Genomic DNA, 27,323 nt, shown 5'->3' on the forward strand with positions numbered 1-27,323 from the left:
AGATTGACTGACTCACACTCAAGTTCTCAGTAAGTATTAAATACCTTAGCTGTGTGCCTAGTTAACCTTGCCTAATTACTAACAGTGGAAAAGAGGAAAAAATAGCTGCTTCTGCTCAGAGTTCATAGTAAAGGGAGAAAATACAGAAAAATTGGACTACAGTAAAGTGTTAGAAAGAAGACACTGCTTAAAGTAATAGATATTTTTCTTCCCTCCGTGCAATATAGTCACTGCGGGAGGGCGGGGTACTGTCAGCCATGATTTGGACAGGCCTGCCGGCATCTCATCCACTGGGGCCTGCAGTCCCCTAGCTCGTTCCATTCAGCAGTCTCTCTGCCTGGTCTTCTCTTGAGTCCTTGTTGCAGCTTGAATTCCTCTCTTCCCTCCCCCCACCCCCTCGTTCTGCTCCCATAAGGCTATACTACACTGATGAAGACAAGGCAGACTACCACCAGTCCTTCTCTCCTGTGTGGTACTAAGAGGATGTCCCTAGAGACCACATAGGTCTATGGAAATGAGTGTGTTTGGGGCCTGGCCCCACTACCTCAGCCTTCCTTAGTGAGTCTCATCTGTCTTCCTGTGAGCACATAATCTGTTGTGCTGGTTCTGAGGGTAGACTCTGGACGACCAGCATCACCTGGGAATTTGTTAGAAATGCCAGTTCTGGGCGCCTGGGTGGCTCAGTTGGTTGGGCGACTGCCTTCAGCTCGGGTCATGATCCTGGAGTCCTGGGATCGAGTTCCGCATCTTTCTCCCTGCTCAGCAGGGAGCCTGCTTCTCCCTCTGACCCTCCTCCCTCTCATGTGCTCTATCATTCTCTCTTTCTCAATAAATAAATAAAAATCCTTAAAAAAAAAGAAATGCCAGTTCTGGCTTACTGACGCTGACTGAGGGTGGGTCTGGGCAGTCTGTGTAAGTAGCCCTCTGGGGGGGTTGATACAAACTGAAGTTTGAAAACACTGACCTATAGGAACAGCCCTGGTGTTTACACTTCCATCCTTATCCACTCCTCATCTGAGCAGGCTATCTCATTGATCCCACACCCTCCTGGTTAACATGGATAAAGGTTATGGATGTTCCTCTAATCCAAGCCCAGGGAAGGACTGTAGAACAAGAATGGCTGCAAACTTGAGAAATTCCCTCATTGCCCACCCAGGCCCCATCCCGGCCCTGCCCTCCGTGACACCTGGCCTCTGTTCCCCCACATTCCTCCATCAGACCTCACTCCCAGTGTCTGCATCCTCTGTCTCATCTTCTGCAGCGTTGGGTGTTTGGGGGCGATCCAAACCTAACTGACCACTGCAGCCATCAGTCATGTCAAGACCCTCCAAGCTTTTTTTTTTTTTTAAGATTTTATTTATTTGACAGACACAGCAAGAGAGGGAACATAGCAGGGAGTGGGAGAGGGAGAAGCAGGCTTCCTGCTGAGCAGGGAGCCCAGAACCCTGGGATCATGACCTGAGCCCAAGGCAGATGCTTAACGACTGAGCCACCCAGGCGCCCCAAGACCCTTCCCACTTTTAAACATCTCCTGTGTATTCCCTGTACCTCTCCCACAGCTGCTGTTGTGACTTATTCAACAAGTTTTAGTGAGTTTATGTTTGGCTTTGCAATGCTCTTAACCAATGGTGGACAATCCAGGCTGCCCATTTAGGGATTTAAAAACCTGGGCCATTGGGGCGCCTGGCTGGCTCAGTTGGTGGAGCATGCAACTCTTGATCTCTGAGTTGTGAGTTCAAGCCCTACACTGGGTGTAGAGATTACTTAAAATCTTTCAAACAAAACCAAGACAAAACAAAACACCTGGGCTTTAAAAAAAAAAAAAAAAATTAGATGCTTGAACACTACCCCAGAGAGTTTTTCATTGGTCTGGGGTGCAGCCTGGGCATCAGAATTTTTCAAAGCTTTCCTGGTAATTCTGTGGTGCAGTCAACATTGTAAACCACTCTCGGGGTGCCTGGTTGGCCTGAGTAGGTTAAGCAGCTGCCTTCGGCTCAGGTCATGATCCCTGAATCCTGGGATCAAGTCCCCATCAGGGAGCCTGCTTCTCTCTCTGCCCGCTGCTCCTCCCCCTGCTCGTGCTCTCTTTCTTTCTCTCTCTCTCACTCTATCTCAAATAAAGTCTTTAAAAATAAATGGAAAAAAAAAAAAAAACACCACTGTAAAGCACTCTGCAAAACCAGTGGCTTGCAGACTTTAACACCTGGAGAATCTTGTTAAGATCAGATTCTGGTTCACTAGGCCTGGGCTGGGTCCCGCGATTCTGCGTATTTAACAAGCTTGCTGCTGTTTGAGAGCAGCAAAGAGACCTCAAACCCGTCCTTGCTTTCCAACACTAATAACTGACCTTGTTATTTAAAGAGGGAGACCATCTCACATGGTACTCTAACTTTGTGCTTTTCCAGATCTTCACTTTTGTTCTTTCCTGCCAGTCATGTCCCCTCACCAAAGCTGACTTGCCCTTGTGCTTTGCATCCAGCCTCTCCTATCTGCATCCCGACCGCATGCCATCAGTTAGTCTCTCCTCCTTTCTTCCCTCCCTATAAATGTTCCAGTTTCCTCTACTTAAATATCACCTATTTATTTCTCTTTACCTTCATCCAGACTTTTTTTTTTTTTTTTTAGATTTTATTTGTCAGAGAGCACAAGCAGGGGGAGCGGCAGAGGGAGAGGGAGCCCGATGTGGGGCTCCATCCCAGGACCCTGGGATCATGACCTGAACCGAAGGCAGATACTTAACAACTGAGCCACCCAGGTGTCCCTTTAAGTTTATTTTTTTTAGTAGTATCTACACCCAACATGGGGCTCAAACTCAGGACCCCAAAATCAAGGGTTGCATGCTGGTCTGAGCCAGCCAGTCACCCCATACCTTCATCCAAACTCTTTACCAATAGAACCTGGCATTTTTGTCTGCTGCAATGTGGCTTCCTCCCCACATTTCTACAACTACCGACTTAGTTACAGAGCCTCCGCCAGATCCCTTTCACAGCCCTTAAATCCTTTGCATGGCCTCAGCCCCCCTTGGAACTGGTTCTCACTGGTGCCATGACCCACTTTCACCCAGGTCTCCACAGCCTGCCGTCCCGGTTACCTTTTCTCCCTTCGAGTAGCTGTGCTCTTCCTAAGACTTGCCCCCTTTTTCCTCCTCTTCATACACCTTTCTCTAGATGGTTATTATCATCACCTGCAACTTTACTTGTCCTTCTATGCAGTTGACGTCCATCTTCAAGTTGGACTTTTTGCCATGCTCTGGTCACCCTTTCCAAGTTCCTATTGGACATGGACACCACGTGTCCCTGCTGCCATTGTTCCAGGATTTTTGCCACTGTTTTAAATTTTTTACCAGAATGATTGGCAATTTCATTTCCTACACCTTGCTTATTTTTAACATCCTTTCTTAGCCATTTTATTATAACAAACATTACAACTGACATATTTCCCTGTCCCTCCAATGTCATCCATTTATGTTTAAGTGTAATATCCTGGCTTCATGGCTCATGTCTCTTCCTTTTTATCGTGACAAAATACACACATACTATTTTAACCATTTTAAAGTGTACGCTTCAGTTGCATTAAGTACATTCACATCATTATGCAACCATTACTACTGTCCATCTCTAGAACTTTTTTATCCCATGGTGAAGATCTATTCCCATTAAACTAATTCCCTACCTCCCTTCTCCCCCAACCTCTGGTAACCACTTTTCTTTCTGTGTCTATGAATTTAACTGTTCTAGGTACCTCAGATAAGTAGAATCACACAATATTTGTCCTTCTTTGGCTTATTTCACTTAGCGTGTTTTCAGGGTTCATCCATGTTGTAGCATGTAGCAGAATTTTATTCCTTTTTGAGGCTAAAGAACATTCCATTGTGTGTATAGACCACATTTTGTTTATCCATTCATCCATCAGAGGACATTTGGGTTGTTTCCCTTTTTGGCTATTGTGAGTAATGAATGTTGCAATGGACATCAGTGTGCAGATAATGTGTTTGAGGCACTGCTTTCAATTCTGTGTGGATACCCAGAAATGGAATTGCTGAATCATACAGTAATTCTGTTTTTAACTTGTTGAGGAACTGCCTTACCAATTTCCACAGCCACTGCCCCATTTTACATTCCCATCAGTGATGCTCAAGAGTTCCAATTTCGCCACATCCTCACCCTCACATGTTTTCTCTGTTTTGATAGTATCACCCTAGCAGGTGTGAGGTGGGAGCACTCTTTCTTGTACACCTCGCCATCCCGTTTTGTGGCTGCCACTTTAAACTCAACAGCCAGCCAAACTTTTCTTCTCCACTCTCTCCTTACCTATCCACTTCTGATACTCCTAGTTGGGGTGATAATTATCTTTTCCTGCTGATCTAGGTTTCAAGCCATATTTGTCTCTGGCATGTTTAATCGACTGCCAAGCCCTATCAATTCTTCACAGAAATCACATCTCTTCCCTCCTGTATGCAGTTTCTCATTTTATTTCTTGCCTGGATTATTGTAATCTCCCAACCTGTCCAAACCCCTTGGTGCTGCGATAAACCTGAACCGTCTGCTATGGGCCCCTACTCCATGTCCTATATCAGCTTTCCATTGCCCACCAGGAAAAGGGAGGGTGGAAAAGTTATCATTTAGTGAACACCTTTTATGTGCCACACACTAAGTACTAAATGTACTAAATGCTCTACATCTAAGTTTTGAGTGTCATTTCACAGATGAGGACGCAGGCACAGAAAAGTAATTTGTTTAAGGTCACGCAGCGAGTAAGTAGTAACCTGGAATTCAAACCAGTTCAAAGGCAGCCTTACTCCAAAGCCGATTCTTAACCACTCTGCTCTACTGCCTCATAGCAGTCCTATGAAGTGGCTATCTCCATCCCCCTTCGATGAAGAAAGGCACTAAGTTAAATAACTTGCCTAAAGTGAGGTAGTTATTAACTTGGAAGCTGGAATTTGAACCTGGGTCTCTGACATCAAAGTCTGTCCCATGCTGATTCTTCATCTCTCCCAAATCCTTGGCCAGACAAAAAGGTCCTCTACCTTTGGGACCCAACATGTTACCAGCTTTATTCTCTCCGCGACTGCCTCATCCCTTGCCCCAAATTAGACAATTTGCCACTAAAGAGAAGCCACGTTTAATTTTAACTCTGCTCTTGGTTGTCAAGTCGAAAACCAGTGACTACTTCCTGAAATCTTTCCAGCTGTCTAGGCTGGAAGAACTCAGCTGCAGCCCTGAGCTCCTGGCTCAGCTGTAACAGCTGTGAGGGCAGGGAATGTGCCCCATCAACACTGCTGCCCCCCGCAGCGGAGCACGCGGTAGACCACTGAAAATACAGAATCACTGGAACAGGCAATCACCTGCAACCACAAAAGTGGGGGAGTCTGAAAAGCAGAGGTTAGCTTCTGGCCCCAAAAGTCTGACAGAAGTGTTTGCATTGCATCGATTTTCCATTGTTTGTCCTCCTCCCGGACTTCGAGGTCTCTGAGTGGGTGGAATCTCCCCTGACCCCCACCCCCAGGCTGCCTGAACAAAGCCTTTTCCAGCCTGAAGTTTTGTCCCAGTCATACCACAGCCAAGTAAACAGCCACCTGCTTGCCACCTGGGGAGGTAGGACTGGGCTTGGCTAGGCTGCATAGTGGCCTCTTTGGGGTTACATTCAAACCCAATCTGCAGGTGTGGGAGGTGGGAGAGGGGCTGGGGACTGGAGTAGAGGAGGATGGCTTCATGACCACCTGCCCTCCTCTCCTGCCCGAGGTGAAAGGGCTGTGTGGGCATGAGGAGGGAGGGCCAGTAACAAGAGAGGAATGTAAACCAACCCTTCCTGCAGTTCAGCAGTGATCTGGCCTGTATCTTGGCATCCAGAAAAAGCAGAAGGTTCCTTACTGAAAGCAGGTAAGTGTTTGTCTTGTCTGTATCAAGCTTAGAGTTGGTAGGGAAAGATCCACTTCTAGCAAATAAACAGTTGGGAAAGAGGTCAGAGCAGCCAGTGGGAAAGGGTCTTGTTTCATTTGCTACACAGAGTAGGAAGGAGGTGGGCAAGAGGAAGTGGCCACCCCCTGACAATAGGACATCCCAGGCAACATCTAAGTCAGGAGGCATTTTCTTGGCACTGCTAGTGTAAGGGGCTCGCTTCTGAAGAACTCTCACTTGCCCTACTAATTAGAGGAGGTAGAGAGAATGGTCCTCTTCCTTGAGTGTCTCCTCACAATGTGAAGAAATGAGAGCAACTGAGGAGCAGAACTGAATGTCTCATGACAAGATTGACTGCAAAGTTAAAGGCGATGGTCCCCCCTTGTGGTTCATGGATTCCAGCATCTCTATTGAATGCCTCTGCACCAAGCTCCAGGGGTAAAACCCTAAGACTGCCTTGCCTCTCCCAGTAACTTAATCATTCTGATTGGAGGTGGAGTCCAGTAGACAAACCACTGTAATACAATGTAGTACGTGCTATAACTGGGTACTAAATGGGATCATAGAAGAGGACTCCTAGCCAAGATTTGAGGGACTTAAGAGGGACTTGTGTGAGAAGCTGAAGCCCAAAAACAACTTGTAATTCATCAGGTAGATATGGGGAAAAATTGTCCTAGTCAACAGGACAGTATGTGGAAGGCTCAGACGCAAGAGATTATGATGTGTTCTGGGAAGGGAGAGTTCCCAATGGCTGGCAGGGAGAGTAGTTGGAGGGGTGATTTGGAAGACACAGTCAAGCAGGAAGGTAGAGGGTCCAGGTCAAGGTTGGGAAACTGTCCTAAGAGTGCTGGGAAGTTAGCAGTGCACTATAGGCGGGGAAGTGCTTAAATGGCAGGCTGGCAACTGGGACCAGATTTGCCCTTTTGCTTGCTTACTTGGCCATGTTTGCTTGTTGTTGTTTTTAACATTTTATTTATTTACAGAGAGCACAAGCAGGAGGAGTGGCAGGCAGAGGGAGAAGCAGACTCCCCACTTAGCAGGGACGCTGGGATCACGATCTGAGCTGAAGGCATCTGCTTAACCGACTAAGCCACCCAGGTGCCCCTTACTTGGCCGTATTTGTGGAGCTTGGATTTGAGGGAAGCAAGGCTGAAGGCAGGGGTAGAGTGGAGAGGCTGTTGGGTGCTCCAGGCAGTGGGTGACACCCATGTGATAAGCAGTGGCTGGTGGGCCCACAAGAGACTTAGGATAGCTTTTTTCTACCCATGATGAAGGACCTGTTTACCCCTGTCCATTATGGACAAATAATTTTGTAAAATGCAGTAAAGATGAATTGCTAGAAAAATAGAATTTTTTTTAAATGATAAAATAGGGGCACCTGGGTGGCTCAGATGGTTAAGCGTCTGCCTTCGGCTCAGGTCATGATCCCGAGGTCCTGGGATCGAGCCCCGCATCGGGCTCCTGGCTCAGCGGGGAGCCTGCTTCTCCCTCTCCCCCTGCTCATGCTCTCTCTCTCTCTCTCTGTATCTCTGTCTCTCAAATGAATAAATAAAATATTTTAAAAAATAAAAAATAAAATGATAAAGCTCACATTTTTCTTAGTACATTCTAAAATATGGAATTCCTTGAGATACCATAAAAATTTCTAAGCCTTTACTCTCAATTTCTGTACTTGTCACAGACCAGCACTGAACCAACACCCTGAGTAGCACCATTTTAGGAGGAAAAACTGCCAGAACACGGTGACTGATTAGTGGTGGGGGAATAAGAGAAAAGGAGGAATCAAAGATGGCACACGTATGTGGCCTGGATAATTGAATCGCTGATGGTGCAGCTTTCAGACCTAGGGAACCGGGAGGAGGAACAGCAGGCCTAGACGGGTGGACGCAAGTAAAAAGAGGTATTACTGTACTGGGTGAGGCCAGGCTGCTAAGACGGGGACAGCCCAGGAGCTGGTTAAGATGATGGTGAGGGGCTCAGGGCAGAGAGCCTGAACTGCAAGTCCATTAGTCATGAGCAAGTAGACAATGACCGAAGCCCAGGAGGAAATGGACTTTCAGGATGGCTGTGTGGAATGGAAGGAGTTGAGAACCTTGGCAGGACCCTGTGGGCACTAGTGAGCAAGGACACTGGTCCTGGGAGGCTAGGGAGCCACTGGGGAGAGCCAAGGAGCCCACAGAAGTCAAGATAATAGAATGTTTTAATGTGGGACAAATGAAAAGCCGTGTAATCAGAAGCTCAGAGAACGTTGGCCTGCTCTGGTCCCTGCAGCTCACTACCTAAAATCATCCCTCTGAAAGATGTGTCTCTGGACAGCCTCATTCAAAATATGATCCTGGGAAACAATGTAGTAAGAATTACTTTAGGGGCACCTGCCTGGCTCAGTCGGTAGAGCATGCAATTCTTGATCTCGGGGTCTTGAGTTCAAGCCCCATGTTGGGTGTAGAGCTTACTTTTTAAAAAAATTACCTTAGAGTTTTCTGTGCTTTCCAAATTTTCTAATTTTTTTCTAGTACTTTAAATACCTTAAGAAATAGAACAATGGTTCATTATTAACAAAAAAGAACTGATCACCGCCTAAGCATCTGTTAATTAGCTATCTCCTAGGGAAGCACACAGGATGGGTCACAATTTTGCTGTTAGGCGCAGGACCCCTGGATGAGACAGGGTAAGGTAGGCCGGCAGGGCCCTGCCACAGGGACTCCCTCCTAGCCCCACCAGGACCTGTTGCCTAGGACAGTCCTTAGCCAGCTTCTTTTTTGTGAAACAGAGCCTGCAGTAGGGTGAGGAAGGGACAAACCACCCCATTGTGTATACACACACACACACACACACACACGCAGAGCAGAGATGCTCCTGGAAATGGGCATCTAAGGAGTCAAAAGACTAGCCTGGTGTCACTCACTAGCAGAACGATGTCCTCCCTGCCAAGTGAGGGGTGCCTTCTCACCCACTTCCCACAGAGCTGGAGGACACAGTTCCCAGAGTCTTGGCTTCTCTCCAAGTGCCTCTCCCTCCCTCTGGGCAGCTTCCTCTCCTAGCCTGTCTTTCAGTTCCTCCGAGCCTCAGGTTTCAGGCGTCCCCCAGCTCCATGGTTCTTTAGCCCTGGACAGTTGCCACGTCCAGGCCCTTTTTTCTTTCTTTCTTTCTTTTTTTTTTTTTTTTTAAGATTTTATTTATTTATTTGACAGAGAGAATGAGACAGAGAGCACATGAGACGGGGGAGGGTCAGAGGGAGAAGCAGACTCCCTGCCGAGCAGGGAGCCCGAGGCGGGACTCGATCCAGGGACTCCAGGATCATGACCTGAGCCGAAGGCAGTCGCTTAACCAACTGAGCCACCCAGGCGCCCGGCCCTTTTTTCTTTAAGAAGTTCTCTTCCAGGGGTGCCTGGGTGGCTCAGCGTCTGCCTTCGGCTCAGGTCATGATCCTGGGGTCCTAGGATCGAGCCCAGAATCCAGCTCCCTGATCAGCAGGGAGTCTGCTTCTCCCTCTCCCTCTGCTCCCCTGCTCCTGCTCTCACTCGCTCTATGTCAAATAAATAAGTAAAATCTTAAAAAAAAAAAGTTCTCTCCCAGCTATCCCTTGTCCTCTGTACCCTCCACCACCCTAATCCTTTTCTCTCGACTTCATTGCTTTGCCATGATGCCACCTAACTGGCCTCTCAGGGGAAATTTCCTTTTCTCAACCCATTCTTCCTGAATTATTTTCCTCATACAACATTCGACATGGTAGTTTGCCCCTTAAAAGCATTCAGTGTTTTCTTACTACATATAGGATCAAATTTGTGAAAAGTTACTTAATTTGGGGCGCACAAACTGTATTGGGGAAGCCCAGGGTTCTCCACACCTGGCCTAATCTACTTTTGCAGCCCTTTTCCACCGTTCTGGTGAGCCAACCAGGGCAGTGAGCTGTCCCTCAGCCCTTTGCTTGGCCCCTGTGCTCACAACGTTTTCGCATCCAGGCCACCTCCCCTTCCTCTTCTCCTTATAAACTTGCCCTTATTTTTTAAGGCCACGTCTAGATCCCTCTCCAAGCCAGCCCAGAATGACCTTGCACATCTCTGAAGGCTTACAGTATTCACTGTCTAAGCAGCTCAACTGTAATGGAATGGAATTTGAGAGTTCTTTAAAAGTTTTGTTTATTAAAAATTCTTTGGCTACCCAATTACAAAAACTAATTCTAATTTGCTTAAGACAATAAGTCAATTCAAAACAAACAAAAAATCCCCAAAACAACAACAAAAAGACAATAGGTTAATTCATTAGAGCGATATTGGAATATCCCTTTGGTTCCTAAGGTCAGGAAGGAAGTGGGTCACTGTAATCAGGGTTTCATACCCCACCAGAACTCTGCTCTCTCTCCTATGGTTCTGCTTTATTCATAAATCTCTTGCTACAAAATCATCTCTCAGTTTCCCAAACTACACGACAGTAAACATGACTGCAGATAGGTCCCAAGTGCTGTATGTTACAGACAAAAACTTGAAAGAGGCTACACAATCTCTCTCTCTTCTAAAATACCTATAGAGGAGATTGAAAAACCTAGCTTAAATCAGGGGCCCATCCTCAGATAATCAACATTACCCGGGAGAATATTGTCACATTTTAGAAATATAGCAGTCCCCACCAGGTGAATGGTGAGGGAGAAGAGAGGTTCCTGGAAATGGGGTAATGAAGAAATCCAATATGTATATCACTACATTCTACCCTTTGATGCCTGAGGACATGCAAACAGATACCATTTCCCATACAACTAGATTTCCTCTTTTTTTTAAGATGTTATTTTTTTATGTAATCTCTACCCCCAAATGTGGGGCTTGAACTCACAACTCCAAGATCAAGAGTCACATGCTCTACCGACTGAGTCAGCCAGGTGCCCTTAAATTTCCTCCTTCTAATATGGTTCAATAATCATGTGTCAAATTATAAATGCACTTATCTTCCCAATGTGATAATGTCATGACCAGATACTGCATCCAGAGGCAATAACAGGGAGCCTCTGTTATCCAGATAAAGATTTTTTTTTTTTTTTAATATATCCAGTCCTTCCCCACCTTGGTCCCAGAGAGCTGCAGATGTAGATCCTCATAATTCTGTGTCCCAGTGCTTAAATAATTAGTATTACTACCCCAACCCTCCCCAAATACTCTATTTTTCTAAATTCTATTTAAAAAAGAAAAAAGGGGGGTGCCTGGGTGGCTCAGTTGGTTAAGCGTCTGCCTTCAGCTCAGGTCATCATCCCAGAGTCCTGGGATCAAGTCCCATGTCAGGCTCCCTGCTCAGCGGGGAGCCTGCGTTTCCCTCTCCCTCTGCCCCTCCCCCTGCTTGTGCTCTCTCTCGCTCCCAAATAAATAAAATCTTCTAAAAAATATATATATTATCTATTGTTCAGTAGTCTAATGCATAGAGCACTCCTTAGGTGATAAGACTAAATAATTTAGGGGCACCTAGCTGGCTCAGTCAGAGGAGCCCTTGACTCTTGATCTTGAGGTCCTGAGTTTGAGCCCCAAGTTGGGTGAGAGATTACTAAAAAATAAATAAACTTAAAAAAAAAGGCTAGATAATTTAATGAATATCCATTTGTTTGCTAAATTCTTTCACAATGTAGGGAGCTCCTTGGTGAGGAAAATGGCTGCCTCAGGGCCTGGTTTGCTGGAAGAATTTCCCTTGCAAGGATCCTTCAGGTCCCGTATGGAGAGAACAGTGCTGAGGAGTGCCTGGTGGGAGGGCATGCTGTATCACTCTGCAAGTCTATTCCTATCAGGGCTAGAACCAGGAGTACCCTAAACTCCGAGAAAGCGGGGACCTTGTTACTGTTCTCAACTATATCCCTGCTGCCTAGAACTGTGACCGGCACACAGTAGGCCCTCCACAAGTATTTGTAAAATGACTAACACTTGGGCCTATGGATTGCCTTAAGGATTGAGCAAATATGGACCCTGTTGCCAAGTGTGGGATTTTTGTGGTGATAACTCCTTTAAAACCTTTGCTGGCTGACTGTCAGTTTCCTCTTTGTTGACTCGGTTTGCTAATGCATTCACGGGTGCCAGCAATCTTGTCAAGGCATAGCCTTTGAATGCTAAGTCTGTTCCAGGGAACTACGGGCCTGGGACTTCTAGTGGCCTGGCCCAGTCTCGGGCTGGGGGTTGAGGCTGGTCCCTGCTACACACATGCTTGCGACATACCAAAAGGTGAATGCACTTGAAGGTGCATTATCACACCTGCCACGTGGAAGTGCTAGTGGCCCTGGGATTGGGGTGTCCCTAATTTCTCTGGCTCCTCTTAAATACCCCTGCTCCAAAAGCCAGTGAACCACAATTTATAAGCTAGTAATTTAGAAATTAGTAATTTAGAAAACGCAGAGAATATGGCTGCAAGATTCTCAATTATTTGAGTCTCTGGTTTCAGACTGACAGGGTTTCATACTTGTCCTGTTGTTTCCTGCTCATTTTTAAGGTGGCTACCTAGAATTACAACATATCTTTCTCTCCTAACAACTTAATAAGTGTGTCAAAGAACAGTGGGTACACTTGAATTTCCTGACATTTTCCCCCAAGTTCCCTAAAGCTCCAGCTCTCAGAGGACATGGTTGGAGCCTCCAGAGATGAGGAGGGGCTTTCGCCAGCCCCCCAGCCTGGGCCCTGCTTTCTCTCAGCCGAGTCCATGCTTTAGGGTCTATAATTTGCAAATCCTCCCTCCCTTTGCTAGTTTTGGGGATAATTAAGTCTCTTTTGGGTGGGTGTATCAGATATACATTCTAGCAAGTTAAGCAATAATGACCTAATTGATTGACAGGACAGTTGAGTGTGTCACAGAATCCAAAGACAGGAATGTGACCGGCATTAAGGAGTGAACTGGAAACTGGGATTTGAAACAACATTAGGACAATCTCCATCTTCTGTTTCTCTTCCATATGTGCTTGCTTCACTTTTCTGTTTCTTTCTCTGCAGACCAGCTTCCTATTTCTCCAACAGATCCAAGTTTTTACCTGTTCTAGGTCCAAACACCATGTTACAAAACCATTCTTCCAGTTTCTCAGACCAACAACTTAACTACTATTGTGTCTCACATCTGGTCCATCAGGCAGTCCTGGTGGCCTGGCCTTCAGTACACATCCATAATTTTTTTTTAAAGATTTTATTTATTTATTTGAGAGAGAGCATGAGCAGGAGCAGAGAGAGAGGGAGAAGCAGGCTCCCCCCCACCCCCCCACCCCCCACCAAGCAGGGCGCCTGATGCAGGACTCTATCCCAGGACCCCGGGATCATGACCTAAGCCAAAGGCAGCCACTTAACCAACTGAGCCACCCAGGCACCCCAACATACATCCATAATTAAACTACTCTCCCCCCCCCCCCCCCCCCCACCAGCAGCCATGACCTCTTGCCTAGATTCCTGCAATAATTTAATTGGTCTTTCCACTTTTATCTTGGGCCCTCTGCTCTCTATTCTCAACACAGCAGCCAAATGGTCCTGTCAAGAGCATGTCATTTCTTTGCTCAAAACTCTCCAGTTGTTTCTCTTTTCATTCCAAATAACAGCCAAAGACCTTCTGAGGCCTTCCAGGGTCACTCTTCCACCCATTATCTCTACGACTTTGTCTTTATTACCCATGCCTTGTTCACTCTTCACTGACCACCCTGCTGTTCCTTCTGGTCACCAGCCTCACTCTGTCTTTCAGGGCCTTTGCACTTATTCTGCCCTGAGTGTTCTTTCCCAGATATCTGCATGGCTTGCTTTCTCACCTCCTTTGAATCCTCAAATCACCTAAATGAATCCTTTCTTGGTCAAGCCACCGAGCCCCCACCCCACTGACATTTCCTACCTTCCTTCCCTTCTAAATTTTTTTTCTCTGGAGTATTTATCACTATCTGGTTTCCTTAGGATTTATTTCATTTATTGTCTCTCTGCTCCTTTGGAATTTAAACCCCTGAGCGGCGCCTGGGTGGCTCAGTCAGTTAAGCATTTGCTTCAGCTCAGGTCATATCTCCGGGTCCTGGGATCAAGTCCCCACATCTGGCTCCTTGCTCAGGGGGGAATCTGCTTCTCCCTCTCCCTCTGACCCTCCCCTCTGCTTGTGTCCTCTCTCTCTCTCTCTCAAATGAATAAATAAAAAACCTTAAAGAAAAAAAGAATTTAAGCCCCTGAGAACTATATCCCCAGACCTGGAACAGTCAGTGCCTGGCACTCAATAATTTTTTTTCTGAATGGATCAATATATACCAAGAGAAAGACTGATCTCTCTCTTTTCTTCCCTAATACAAAATACTTGGAAACAACAGAAAATTGCTGGCAGCCTCAGGGACCAATGAGGAGCCTGTAAGAGGCGGGGAACCCTAAAGCAGCTTGAAGGGAGCCTGGAGGAAAGAGGCATCTCAGAGCTCAAGCCAGCCTCCACTGGAGCCTCAGGAGAACTCTTCCTGACACCGTCCCCCTGGGGTCAAGCAGGACCCCTCACCAGAAGTTGTAATTATTATTATGATTATAGCTTTGACTTTTTGACACCGTCCTGGTGCTTTCTATATGTATCAATTATAAATAAGTCCAGAGACTTAAAAGCAGCTTAGTCTTTCAACAGGATCATAGTAAGTTTAGAAAACACATTTTAAGAGCCAAAAAGTAACTAAAGAACATTTCAAGTGTTTTATTATAGTTCGTGGACACCATGAGAGGGATTCCTAGTCCATAGCAACTCTTCTTAATATCCCTCTTTTGTACCCATCAGCTTCCCTCACCACCACTCCCGCGGGCTTCTTCCAGATGCCCCAGAACTCCTCTCCCTGAGCCTTAGTTTGGGCCAGCTGTCCTCCTCTCTCATTGCCTTTCTTCTGATCTCAATCCCCAAAGTCCAAAAGGTCCGGAAAGGAAAAGGAAAAAAGCAAGTTGGCAGCATCAGTGTATTAATAATGTTCTGTCCCAGCACATACTTGGTTTCTCACACGGTGAGGCGAGTGTTGTTCTGACCACTTTGTAGAGGAGGAAACCAGCCCACCGAGGCTTGCCCAGAAGGGCGGCTCAGGCCAGTCTCCACTGACACCTGTGTTCTATCCGTTCTGCTGCGGTGGGCCAGAGTCAAGGATACAGACACCACATCTGCTTCAGCCAGCCATCTCCCGTGAGGAGCCGACAGCCTGTGCCAGGACCCACCAGCAGTCCTTGGCCCCCAGCAGAATGTCCAAGCCGGATTTGAGGTAAACTGGCTGAGACAGCCGACTCTCTGGGCTGGGTTTCTGTGGTAACAATACATCATTCAGCTTCTCTTCCAGATTCCTGAGTCCAGGGGAGGAGCAAGTGAGACTCATTTTCCCCCAGTATACAAAATATATATGTAAAATTTGTCCTTGTTTGAACTGCATCTTCTCAGACTGCAAAATTTCAGTCACAATTCTATTTGTTTTCACAAAGTTGCTTGTCTGTTTGCTTATCAGGGTTCAGGTGTGAGAGAATATCTATTCTTATTACTTCCAGGTAATCTACCTGCAAATATTTTGCTCACAGTCTGCCCCTGGCCTGAAAGATAAGAAAACACTACTAGGTTCCAAGGAGACTGAGGAAGCTTTATTTTCTATCTTCAGTCTTCCAAAATTCCAGGATGAGGGGCTCACATTATGTAAAGTGTGACTTGACTTGACATTTGGCTAGAATCAGATAATCTGAATACTTTAGCCCTGGTGATCTTGTGCTGACTAGAAGCCCTCATTGTAAAAATGTGTGTTCTCTTATTTTTTTTTTTAAAGATTTTATTTATTTATTTGAGAGAGAGGGAGTGAGAGAGAGCATGAGAGGGGAGAGGATCAGAGGGAGAAGCAGACTCCCCACTGAGCAGGGAGCCTGATGTGGGTGGGACTCAATTCCGGGACTCCGGGATCGTGACCTGAGCCAAAGGCAGTTGCTTAACAAACTGAGCCACCCAGGCGCCCTCTCTTATTACAAATAATAGCTATCATTTACCAAGTGCATTAACTTACTTAATCTTCACAAAATCCCTTGAGGCCAGTTTTACAGAGAGAAAAACAAAGAATCAGAAAAGTGAGGTAACTTGTTTAAGTAAACAGCATAGCCGGGATTCAAATTCCATTCTGACTGAACTTAAGCCTGAAATAAAATTGCAGTCTGTTGGAAAACTTTCCCACATGTGGCTCTAAAGGTGGGGACCAGCTGGAGAACAGGCCCTTGGTGGAAGCTCTGAGGGACAGCTCTGAGGGGAGCTGAGGACTTCCTACACCCTGGTGGGGCCCCAGGGGGCAGAGTTGGCACTCTGGGCCTCCTTCCCAAAAGCCTTTGCAGCATCCTAGCTTGAGGAGCATTTCCCTGGGGGGAGTTAGGACAAGATGTCTCAGCCCTGGTGAGTGCCCCTGGAGGGGGTGGCCAGACACTCCTGGCCCCCAGGCCCTCACCTGTCTCTGTAACTGGACGTGGGGGAGGGAGCCCCAGGTTGGCTGCGGGAGGTGCTGCTGTTGGGTATAGGAGGCTGAGGAGAGGTGTCCCTGGTGTGGAGTTGAGGTCCCCGGAGGAGGAGCCACTGTTCTACTCTTTCTCCCCTCTGTTCCTGCTCTCCTGTCCTCCCCTCCCTGTCCCCCAGCCCCAACCCCATCTGTCCTGGCTGTGTGTGAGGCTTTCTGAAGCCAGCCTCCCTCTGAGCTCCTGTGTCCCTCTGCCTCCCTCAGTCATTCTGTGTCTCCCTCTTCCTCACGGCCTAGTGTCACAGCAAAACTCATCAATGGAGGTGTGGCCGGGCTTGTTGGGGTGACCTGTGTGTTCCCCATCGACTTGGCCAAGACTCGGCTGCAGAACCAGCATGGAAAAGACATCTACAAAGGAATGTAGGTATTGGTGAGGGGAATGGGGTGAGTAGGGAGAGGGGAACTCCCGGGGAGGGATATGGGGCCTCATTCCTTCCGGTCTCTTTATTTAGGGAGTTCATGCATTGTGGGGGTAGAGTGGGGTGGGGGGAGATGGTCAACTGGGGTGTGCCCAGAAGGATTAGTGCACCGGGTTGGGGGGAGGGCTGATGGGCATCCTCTTGCTCACCACTGATTTCCTTTTCTGGCTTCTGCTTCTAGGATAGACTGCCTGATGAAAACTGCTAGGGCAGAAGGCTTCTTGGGCATGTACCGAGGTGGGCTTATCATGCACCCCAGGGGAGGCTTGGCTTGGGCCAAATGAAAACAGAGAGGGCAGCCCAGCACACCAGACTCTGTGGCTTTATAGAACATTGGGAAGTGGCGTTTCTTCTGCCCAGGGAGCTCCTGGGGCGGGGCCTGGGCTACCAGGTGATCCTAAGCCACATTTCCTTTTTATAAACCCCCATGTTCCTTGGTGGAGACAGGCAGTTATGGTAAGGTTTGGGGGGACACCAGTGAGCACACTAAGGAGCCCAGGAGCCCCAGTTTCCATCCTGGCACAACTGTGTGATGCTGGAAGCAAGTGGTCCCCCCCCCGCCCCCATTCAGGGCTGTCAGGGCATTAGCTACTAAAAGCAGAAGGGGAAGAAGCTGACAGGGAAGAGATGGAAAGGGTTTTGAGCTTCTGACAGGAGTTACTTGTTGGCTTCTCCCTGACACAAGCAGTGCTGTCCCTGTCCCCTGCAGTGACCCCATCCAGGGCCTCATCGCCATGATTAGGGCTTGGAAAATGGATACAAATCTGGTGTTAAGAAGGAGCTGATATGGGCGCCTGGGTGGCTCAGTCGTTAAGCGTCTGCCTTCGGCTCAGGTCATGATCGCAGCGTCCTGGGATCGAGCCCCACATCATCAGGCTCTCTGCTCCGCGGAAAGCCTGCTTCTCCCTCTCCCATTCCCCCTGCTTGTGTTCCCTCTCTCGCTGTGTCTCTCTCTGTCAAAAAAATAAATAAAATCTTAAAAAAAAAAAAAAAAAGGAGGATGTTCTAGTACCCCTGAGAAATAAAATAAAAACTGCTGTAACTCACAAAACTGCCAGTGGGACTGGGCTAGTAAAGCACAGAGCGATGGAAACCGAACCCTGTCCCCTAGGACCTTATTACTGGGGCTTGATTTGGGGAACTCTTCACTTATCATCGAGATGGGCAGCACTTGCAAGGACGAAAATAACTTCCCAATAACTGCACCAATGAGCCCATAAAGGAAACACATGCGTCCAAGAGGGAAATGTGGAGGGAGGAGAGTCAAAGTAGGGAGATAAAAAAAACTTTCATGTTTCTATAAAATAGGCAGAAGAACCCTCCTCAACAGCCTCCCCCACAAGACCCCAGTTCCTCCCAGAAACCTGCCTGGCTAGGAGTGAGAGTAGGTTGCCTACATGAGTGACAGATTCAGAGAATTGTGACTTTTGTTTTTTAATTTTAAGTAATTTATTTTTAAGTAAACTCTACACCAAATATGGGGCTCAAACTCACAACCCTCAGATCAAGAGTTGCACGCTCCACTGACTGAGCCAGCCAGGTGACCCAAGAAGTCTTACCTTTAAGATGGCCTTAACTTGTCCTCGTTTTTTACTTCCAGGAGCTGCAGTGAACTTAACCTTGGTCACTCCAGAGAAGGCCATCAAGCTGGCAGCCAATGACTTCTTCCGGCAGCTGCTAATGGAGGATGGGTATGGCCAGGTGGGGGGCTGTGGGGTGGAAATACATCACTGTATGTTTATAGTTTGGGGGGATGGTGACAGGGAGAGGAAAGTATCAGTTTACCTGTCTGCATGCATGTGAATATGTGCACACATATGGCGGAAGTTTAGTGTTATGTTTTGGCAAGTGGAAAGTAAAAGGAGGGGGCGCCTGGGGTGGCTCAGTTGGTTAAGCGTCTGCTTTTGGCTCAGGTCATGATCCCGAGATCCTGGGATTGAGCCTTGCATTCGGCTCCCTGCTCCCCGGGAGCCTGCTTTCCCCTCTCCTTCTGCCTGCCGCTCACCCTGCGTGTGTTCTCTTTCTCTCTCTCTGTCAAGTAAATAAATAAAATCTTAAAAAAAAAAAAAAGGAAAGAGAAAGGAGAAAATGAGCTGGTGTAATTTGAAAGTTCTAGATGATAGATAGATCATTATAGACTCTACATATATTAATCAACTAGCTTATGAACATTTTTTTCATTTTTATTGAGATATAACTGTAGTACAACACTGTATAAGTTTGTACAGTGCATAGTTATGCACTGTATAATGATTTATAGACATATACTGTGAAATGTTTACTACGATAAGTTAGGTTAACATCCATTACTTCTGATAGTTACCCAAAAAAGTTGTTTCTTTCCTTGAGATGAGAACTTTAGGATCTGTTCTCTTAGCAACTGTCAACTGTATTGTAGAGCAGGGTTAACCATACTCATCATGCTGCATTACATCCCAGTACTTCTTATCTTGTAACTGGAAGTTTATGCCTGTAGAGCATCTTCACCTAATTCCTGTCCTCTGATAACCACAAATCCAATCTCTTTTTCTTTGACTTTGAATTAAAAAAAAAAAAGTATTTATTTATTTGAGAGAGAGAGAGAACAAGTGGGGAGAGGAGCAGAGGGAGAAGGACAAGCAGAACCCCTGCTGAGCGGGAAGCCCAATGTGGGGCTTGATCCCAGGACCCCTGGGATCATGACCCGAGCCAAAGTCAGATGCTCAACCAACTGAGCCACCCAGGAGCCCCTGTGAGTTTGAATTTTTTTTAGATTCCGCATGTCAGTGAGACCACTCAGTATTTGTTTTTCTCTGTCTGACTTTTTTCACTTAGCATAATGCCCTTGAAGTCCATCCATGTCTCAAATGGCAGCATTTCCTTTGTTTTATGGCTGAATAATATTGTATTGTATATATACCACATTTTCTCTATCCATCCATCTGTCCATGAACACATAGGTTGTTTCCAAATCTTGGATCTTGTGAACAGTAGTGCAGTGAATGTGGGGGTGCAGATAGCTCACCAACATAGTGATTCTACCTCCTTTGGATATATACCCAGAAATGGAATCGCTAGATCAATTCTCTTTTTAGTTTTTTGAGGAACCTCCATACTATGGAGGCCACTATGTTTCCCATAGTGGCTGCACCAGTTTGCATTCCCACCAATAGCGCACAGGCTTCCCCTTTCACCACATCCTCCCCCGCATTTTTTTTTTTTTTTTTTTTTTTTTTTTAAGTCCTGGCCTGGGGCTCCTGCGTGGCTCAGTCAGTTAAGCATCTGCCTTCAGTTCAGGTCATGATTCCTGGGTGTGGGATTGAGCCCTGAGTCATCAGGCTTCCTGCTCAGCAGGGAGCCCAATGCGGGCCTTGGCCCCACAATCCTGGGATTATGACCTGAGCCAAACGTAGACACTTAACTGACTGAGCCACCCAGGCACCCCTATCTTTTTATTTTTTTAAGATGTATTTATTTATTTGAGAGAGAGAGACAGCAGAGTGTGGGGGAGAGACAGAGAATCTCCAGCAGACTCCCCAGTGAGGGCAGTGCCCAGCACAGGGCTCTATCCCACGACCTTGAGATCATGACCTGAGCCAAAATCAAGAGTCCAGCGCTTAACCGACTGCACCACCCAGGTGCCCCTTATGTCTTTTTGATACTAGCCATTCTAACAGGTGTGAGGTGATATTTCACTGTGATTTTGCTGTGCATTTCCTTGATGATTGGTGATGTTGAGCACCTTTTTATGTACCTGTTGGTCTTTTGAATATCCTCTATGGAAAATATCTTTTCCAGTCCTTTGCCTATTTTTTAATTGGATTATTTGTTGTTTGGTTTGGGTTTTTTTTGTTTTTGTTTTTTACTATCCAGTTGAGTTCTTTATATATTTGGATATTAACTCCTTGTTGGATATGTGATGTATAAGTTTTTTTTTCCCAGCCCATAGGCTGCCTTTTCATTTTGTTGATGGTTTCCTTCGCTCTGCATGAGCTTTTCAGGTTGAAGTGGCCGCACTTGTCTGTTTTTGTTCATGTTCTTGTGCTTTAGGTGACCCAAGTTAAGGAGCTTTCCCCTGTGTTTTCTTCTAGGAGTTTTATCATTTCAGGTCTTACATTTAAGTCTTTAATCGATTTGAGCTCATTTTTGTAAGTGGTGTAAGATAGGGGTCTGGTTTCATTCTTTTACATGTGAATATCTGATTTTTCCCAGCACAATCTATTGAGGATAATGTCATTTCTCCATGGAGTATTCTCGGCTCTCTTGTCACATATTAGCTGACCACTGTATATGTGGGGCTCTATTTCTGGGTTTTCAAATCTGTCCATTGATCTATGTGTCACTTATTATACTGATGAATTTATAAAAATCAGCCCCCAAACACTTTCTAGTACTCTCTGTGCCTCCCATTGCCCTGGTGATACTGCTTCAGGGATCAGGGACAATCACATCCCTGCAATGGGTAGTTTGAATGCACTAGTTTCAACCTCTGTGCAAGTTCTACCTCCCTGGCGCCTGTTTTAAATTTAGCTTCATGTTTTAAGGAGACTGTGTTTGAGGGCCAGGTGATGATTTACCCAGCTGGGTGAGTGGCAGCTGATCCAAACGAGGCTGAGTACCATGCATGGAAAGTCCCAACTACCAAGGGACTTGGGTAGATGGGCCAGGGTGGGTGGCAGGGCTGGCCTGAAGGAGCCTGACTCATGGTCCCACAGGATGCAGCGGAATCTGAAGATGGAGATGCTAGCTGGATGTGGAGCTGGAATATGCCAGGTGGTGGTTACCTGTCCCATGGAAATGCTCAAGATTCAGCTGCAGGATGCTGGGCGCTTGGGTGAGGCCTATCCTGACTTCACATGGGATTAGCAAAGGGCTATGATCAGAATAGATTTCCCCACATTCTGCACTCATTGGCTAGACTGTGTGATTCAGTTAGCTTTCCAGGTCAGTAGAAGTCTTTTTTTTTAAGATTTTATTTATTTATTTGACACAGAGAGAGAAAGAGCACAAGCCAGGGGGAGCTGCAGGCAGAGGGAGAAGCAGGCTCCCTGCTGAGCAGGGAGCCTGATGTGGGGCTTGATCCCAGGATCCTGGGATCATGACCTGAGCCGAAGGCAGCCTCTTAACCGACTGAGCCACCCAGGCATCCCTGTAGAAGTCTTTTTTTTTAAGATTTTTAAATTTTTTTGGCGGCACCTGGGTGGCTCAGTCGTTAAGCGTCTGCCTTCAGCTCAGGTCATGATCTCAGGGTCCTGGGATCGAGCCCTGCATCGGGCTCCCTGCTTGGCGGGAAGCCCGCTTCTCCCTCTCCCACCCTGCCTGCTTATGTTCCCTCTATCACTGTGTCTTTCTCTGTCAAATAAATAAATAAAACCTTTTAAAAAAAAAGATTTTTAAATTTTTTTAAGCAATCTGTATGCCCAACATGGGCTCAAACTTATAACCCTGAGATCATCAAGAGTCGCATGCTCTACCCCTAGAAGTCTTTATTTAATGGATACCTTTCTAGATTTCAATACTTCTAATTCTATAGCAGAAATGAGAAACTTGAATCAGAAAATAACCTAGTATCTCTATCAGATCACCATGACCTTCAGGCTTGATTTCCTAAATATTTTAAGAACTGATCACAAACACTTCAGTCAGTAGACATCATATTATGCTCTCTTATATTATGCTATAGAGGCTGGCCTTTGGTGGGAAGGCATAAGAAGGGACAAGAGAACCATTCCAATTCTTTTTGTTTTTTTGGAAGAGAATTTTGTCCTTCTCCTAAATCCTGGTCCTCTCAAAAATACCAAGTGGTGTAAGTACCAAAGCATAGATTAAGAACCAGGGTTCGCCTGGGTGGCTCAGTCGTTAAGCGTCTGCCTTCGGCTCAGGTCATGATCCCAGGGTCCTGGGATTGAGCCCCGCATCGGGCTCCCTGCTCGGCAGGAAGCCTGCTTCTCCCTCTCCCACTCCCCCTGCTTGTGTTCCCTCTCTCGCTGTGTCTCTCGGTCAAATAAATAAATAAAATCTTAAAAAAAAAAAAAAAAAAAAGAACCAGGGTTCGCTACCCAGCAGAAGAGAGGCCAGACCCTTGGGGTGGGACAGAGGGCTTCTCCTCGGGGGTGAAATGCAGTACCTGCATTAAAGAAGCCAGCATGTGAGGTGCTTAACCTAGCACCGGCAAGGTTAACCTAGCACTGTTCAAACCCACTGTGCACACTTGCTGTGCTAGAATTCAACCAGCTTTCTAGGTTCGAGCAGACTAGCCTGAAGCGCATGAAACTGCAGCGAGAATAAAGTTTGAGCGCTGGAAAGCCCCTGTGTTTTGATCTACAAAGAGTAAAAGCTCTAAAACATTTTGTTTCTCTTTTCTTTTCTTTTTTTTTTAAGATTTTATTTATTTGACAGTGAGAGACACAGCGAGAGAGGGAGCACAAGCAGGGGGAGTGGGAGAGGGAGAAGCAGGCTTCCCGCGGAGCAGGGAGCCTGATGTGGGGCTCGATCCCAGGACCCTGGGATCATGACCTGAGCCGAAGGCAGACACTTAATGACTGAGCCACCCAGGCACCCCACATTTCGTTTTTCAACTTGGGTGAGCGTGTTAGTATTCCTAAACCACGTCAAAAGCAGGGAAAGACAGGCTAGGAATGAACGGGGGAGCTATGGGCACATCAGGCAGGCAATGGGGAAGATACAGCTCACCAATGAACTACCTTCTTCAAGCTCATTGTGTGGACCTGCACCCTGTTCGCTGCCTCAGGAAAGGATGTGCAGTCAGCAGCTTCTCAGTGTGAGATGTCGCTCTGCTGGCTGTTAGACAAAACTGGAACATGAAATCACTTCCTTGGAGCAAGGCCGTAGAGTCTAGACAAAGCTGCTCAAATGGGGGGGATTAAAAAGAACAGTCACACGATTTCAGCACATTGAATCCTGTGTTCATGAATGGGATTCACCCACATTGAAATGCTGTACTTGAAATGCTCAGGAAAAAAACAATTCCTTTCTATTTTTTAGATGTTGAACTCATCCAATGATGGGCTCTGAATTATTCAACTAAAATGAAAAATCAAATTCTATAAAATGGTGAAGGGTATAAAGGCCGTGTTCACCTGATCTTGGAATACTAGAGGGAGGAGGCACCTCTGGAGGCCTGAAGGAGATAGATTTTGGACAAAAAGAATTTGCTGCTTTACACATTAGGCAGAAGGAAATGGGACTCCGATGTCCCAAAGTGCCAGCAGGATGAAACTATGTAAATAGGCTCAGAGGTGGTTTAGAAATGGAAGCCAGATCAGAAGCACAGCTTTAATGGGAGGATAAGGAATTGGGGCTGGAGTAGGTGCTGCTGTAGCTCTCTATGGAGGAGGCCGGGCGGGCCGTGGCTCCTGGGAAGTGCCCGGTGCAGCGGGGACGACACATTAGATGACACAGATCTTAGAAAGATTTCCTTGGAACCAAAAACGAATGTTCTAAAATGAAGACAATCTGGAGCGCCTGGCTGGCTTGGTGGGTAGAGCGTGTGACTCTTGATCTCGGGACCATGAGCTCGAGCCCCACGTTAGATGACTTAAAAATAAATATCTTAAAAATAAAATTCGGACAATTATCAGAATTCTAGTAGGCACATGAGCCTCACCTCTGAGCTGTCCCAGGGTGAGGAGGCGGGAGGCACACTCCCTGCTGGGGCCTTGCTCGTGATGGGGTCTGTCCTCTCCCTTTCAGCAGTTCGTCAGGGCTCGACCTCAGCACATTCCTCCTCCAGGTCCTACACTACGGGTTCAGCTTCCGCCCACAAGCGCCCGTCTGCCAGCCTGATCGCCTGGGAGCTACTCCGCACCCAGGGCCTGGCCGGTCTCTACAAGGGCCTGGGCGCCACTCTCCTCAGGTGAAGCTTTCTTCCTGAACTTGGGACACGGAAGGGCCCCGGGGAGCAGGGAGAGGGCACAGAGGGCCAGTGGGACTGCGGCCCCAATCTGTCACTGCATTCTTCCTGGAACATTCAAACCCCAGAGAGCAAACTACCTCCAGGCTTCCTATTTGGTCCAGAAGTGGGCAGAATTGCACAGGATGGGCACCTGGAAGACTAGTTTGAGGCCCCTTCTCCGGTAACCAGACCACATGAGTATGGGATGTTCTGTGGAACAAAGGCACCTAAGAATGCCCTATATACAAAGGACTTTGGATCATTTATAGGTAAATGAGCGCAGAGACCCCTCATTTTACTTTGCTACTTGGCCAAAATCCTTAAAGTTGATCAGAAGTGTGCCAGGCCAGGGGCTAGTTTTCTCCTATCACTGGGCAATAGGTCAATGAACTTCACCTTCCTGCCCACCCCACCCCCGTAACACATAGCTTCTAGAGCTCTTCACCAGCCACTCCCCCCACTCACTCTTACCTTAGCCCTGCCACCCGTTCTCGCACGCTCCCAGGCCCCCGTCCACCGCCCGAGTCCTGCAGGTGCTGGGAGGGCAGTGATGCGCCGGGAGCGTGGGTGGGCAGGCAGCCGCCCTCTGCCGCTGCACATTATCATGGGGGCCAGGGAAAGAATAGGTTAACTGTGGGCTTAGGGAAAGGCTTCCTGCCTGAGCCCGCGGGGGTGGGGGTGGGGTCCCCCTGAGCAGCAGGCAGCTCATCCCACTCCCTCTCCCGCTCCCTCTCCCGCAGAGACATCCCCTTCTCCATCATCTACTTCCCACTGTTTGCCAACCTTAACAACCTCGGGGTCACCGAGAGCACGGGGAAGGCTTCCTTCGCTCATTCCTTCATGTCAGGCTGCGCTGCGGGTTCCGTAGCAGCTGTCGCAGTAACACCTCTGGATGGTAAGTGCGTCGGAGATGGGGGGCCTTCAAGGGCTGGCTCACTTTCCAAGTCAGACAGCTGTACAGTTGTCTAGAAGATTGTCATCTACTTTTCGGATAGAAATGAAACCGCTCCAACCTGAAAACTCCCTTGGATCGCAACCTGTGGCCATGGCCAGAAACTCAGCAAGGGTCTTCCCAGATGAAGTGGAGCCAAGGAGACCTTGACTCTCTTATCCCTGACAAATCCCCTCACCTTCTAGGTGCTGATTTCATTAGCTTTTTGTCCCCCCAGTGGAGTTTTCAAACCTGAGGCTAAAGGCAGGAATTAAAACAGTGTGAGACCACACTTCTATCTTCAGGGCTACGCCCAGCTCCTCTGGTGCACCTTTCTAAAGTATGAGTAACCTGAAGGATCAGGTCATTTCTAATTCCTTCATTTTATAAATGAGGATCTTCTATTACAGATCACACAGTGGCAGAACTGGCCTCAGGATTCAGTTTTGTGCATGCTGGCTCTAACAGGAAACAGTTTTATGTTGGAGAGAGGGGGCCAAAAGCAAGACGTTCACTACTTTTAACTTTTGTTTGATTTAGTTTTGAAAACTCGAATCCAAACCCTCAAAAAAGGCCTGGGTGAGGACAGCTACAGTGGGATCACCGACTGTGCCAGGTGAGGGGCCTGCAGCCCTGCAGAGGCTGGGGCTGGAACAGTCCCCCTGCCTTGCTGTCTACAATTTTATCACCATACTACGCTGAGCTCCGGCTTTCTTTGAAATCTGTTCCTTCCCCTCACCTCTCAACAAAACAGGATGTCCTGGGAGCTTTTCCTCCTTCGCATCCCTACAGCATTTCTCCCAGTCTAGTCAGACTGAGCCCATTTCCCATGGTCCAGACCCAGCTGCTTAGTAACCCAACTGTGCACACACAGTGGGTGGGGCAAGGCTCTTGCACCCCTGGGAGCCTGCTACTGCTGTGGAAAATAACACCTACTCTCCAAGGGAAGATGCACAAGCGTTGGAGGGGAGCGTATCACTTAATACCGTTCGCACTGCGCTCCTGCCAATCAGCTCACAGGGCTCTTCTCTCTCCACAGGAAACTCTGGATTCAGGAGGGACCATCTGCCCTCATGAAGGGAGCAGGCTGCCGGGCCCTTGTCATAGCCCCCCTCTTTGGGATTGCCCAAGGGGTCTACTTTGTTGGTATTGGGGAGCGGATCTTAAAGTGTTGCGAGTAGAGATAGCTGGAGCCCAAGTCCCCTGCCATCTCTCTAGCCCATTCGACTTAGACTAGAGGGGAACGAGCAAGGTGGCCCATCCAGGTTGTATTTTGTTCTCTAACTTGTAGTGCTACCTCAATATCAGAAGAAACACTCTTACTCTAATAAGCAAGTTAGGTATGGTCCCATTCTCCCTTCCTATCTTCGTTCATTCTCTTTGGGGCTGCAGCTACCGGGGAGCTTCAGAAGCCCCTAACCACCTCCTTTTCAACAACAGAAACAGTACATGCTTGGGTTGGATTAACTGCAGGCCCTTAACACAGTAAAGATTGAAGGGTCATTTCTACATTTTCCTTTTCTACTTCACACTCAAACTCTGTATACTTGAGTCATTTTAAGGATTTAGTTTTGTTAATTCTGAATTAAATAACCTATGGTTAGTTCTAGCACTGATTTTGGGAAAAAGGAGGATCGGAAGTTCAAGGGGACAATGAAAGCCCTCTAAGTCCGCACTGAGTTGGAAACCAAGCAGATCTTTTCAAATGAGATGGCTG

The 27,323-nt window shown here is 47.2% G+C and overlaps 1 protein-coding gene across 2 annotated transcripts; it reads left to right on the top strand.

The window, feature by feature from the left end:
- The first annotated feature begins 5,469 nt into the window (after nt 1-5,469).
- SLC25A18 (solute carrier family 25 member 18) lies at nt 5,470-27,117 on the top strand. Of its 2 annotated transcripts, XM_021690512.1 has the most exons (11): nt 5,470-5,597; nt 5,818-5,882; nt 14,970-15,090; nt 16,567-16,722; nt 16,963-17,018; nt 18,382-18,472; nt 21,476-21,594; nt 24,474-24,636; nt 25,416-25,570; nt 26,147-26,222; nt 26,646-27,117. In XM_021690512.1, the coding sequence occupies exons 3-11, from the start codon at nt 15,071-15,073 to the stop codon at nt 26,785-26,787; spliced, it is 978 nt and encodes a 325-aa protein (XP_021546187.1). In that variant the 5' UTR covers nt 5,470-5,597; nt 5,818-5,882; nt 14,970-15,070; the 3' UTR covers nt 26,788-27,117. The 2 variants fall into 2 exon arrangements, with proteins under 2 accessions (XP_021546187.1, XP_021546188.1); XM_021690513.1 differs by lacking the exons at nt 5,470-5,597; nt 5,818-5,882 and having other exon boundaries at nt 15,071-15,090; nt 16,600-16,722; nt 26,646-26,787.
- Nucleotides 27,118-27,323: the final 206 nt, after the last annotated feature.

This window comes from Neomonachus schauinslandi, chromosome 5 (assembly GCF_002201575.2).
Source record: "Neomonachus schauinslandi chromosome 5, ASM220157v2, whole genome shotgun sequence".
Lineage (NCBI taxonomy): Eukaryota > Metazoa > Chordata > Mammalia > Carnivora > Phocidae > Neomonachus > Neomonachus schauinslandi.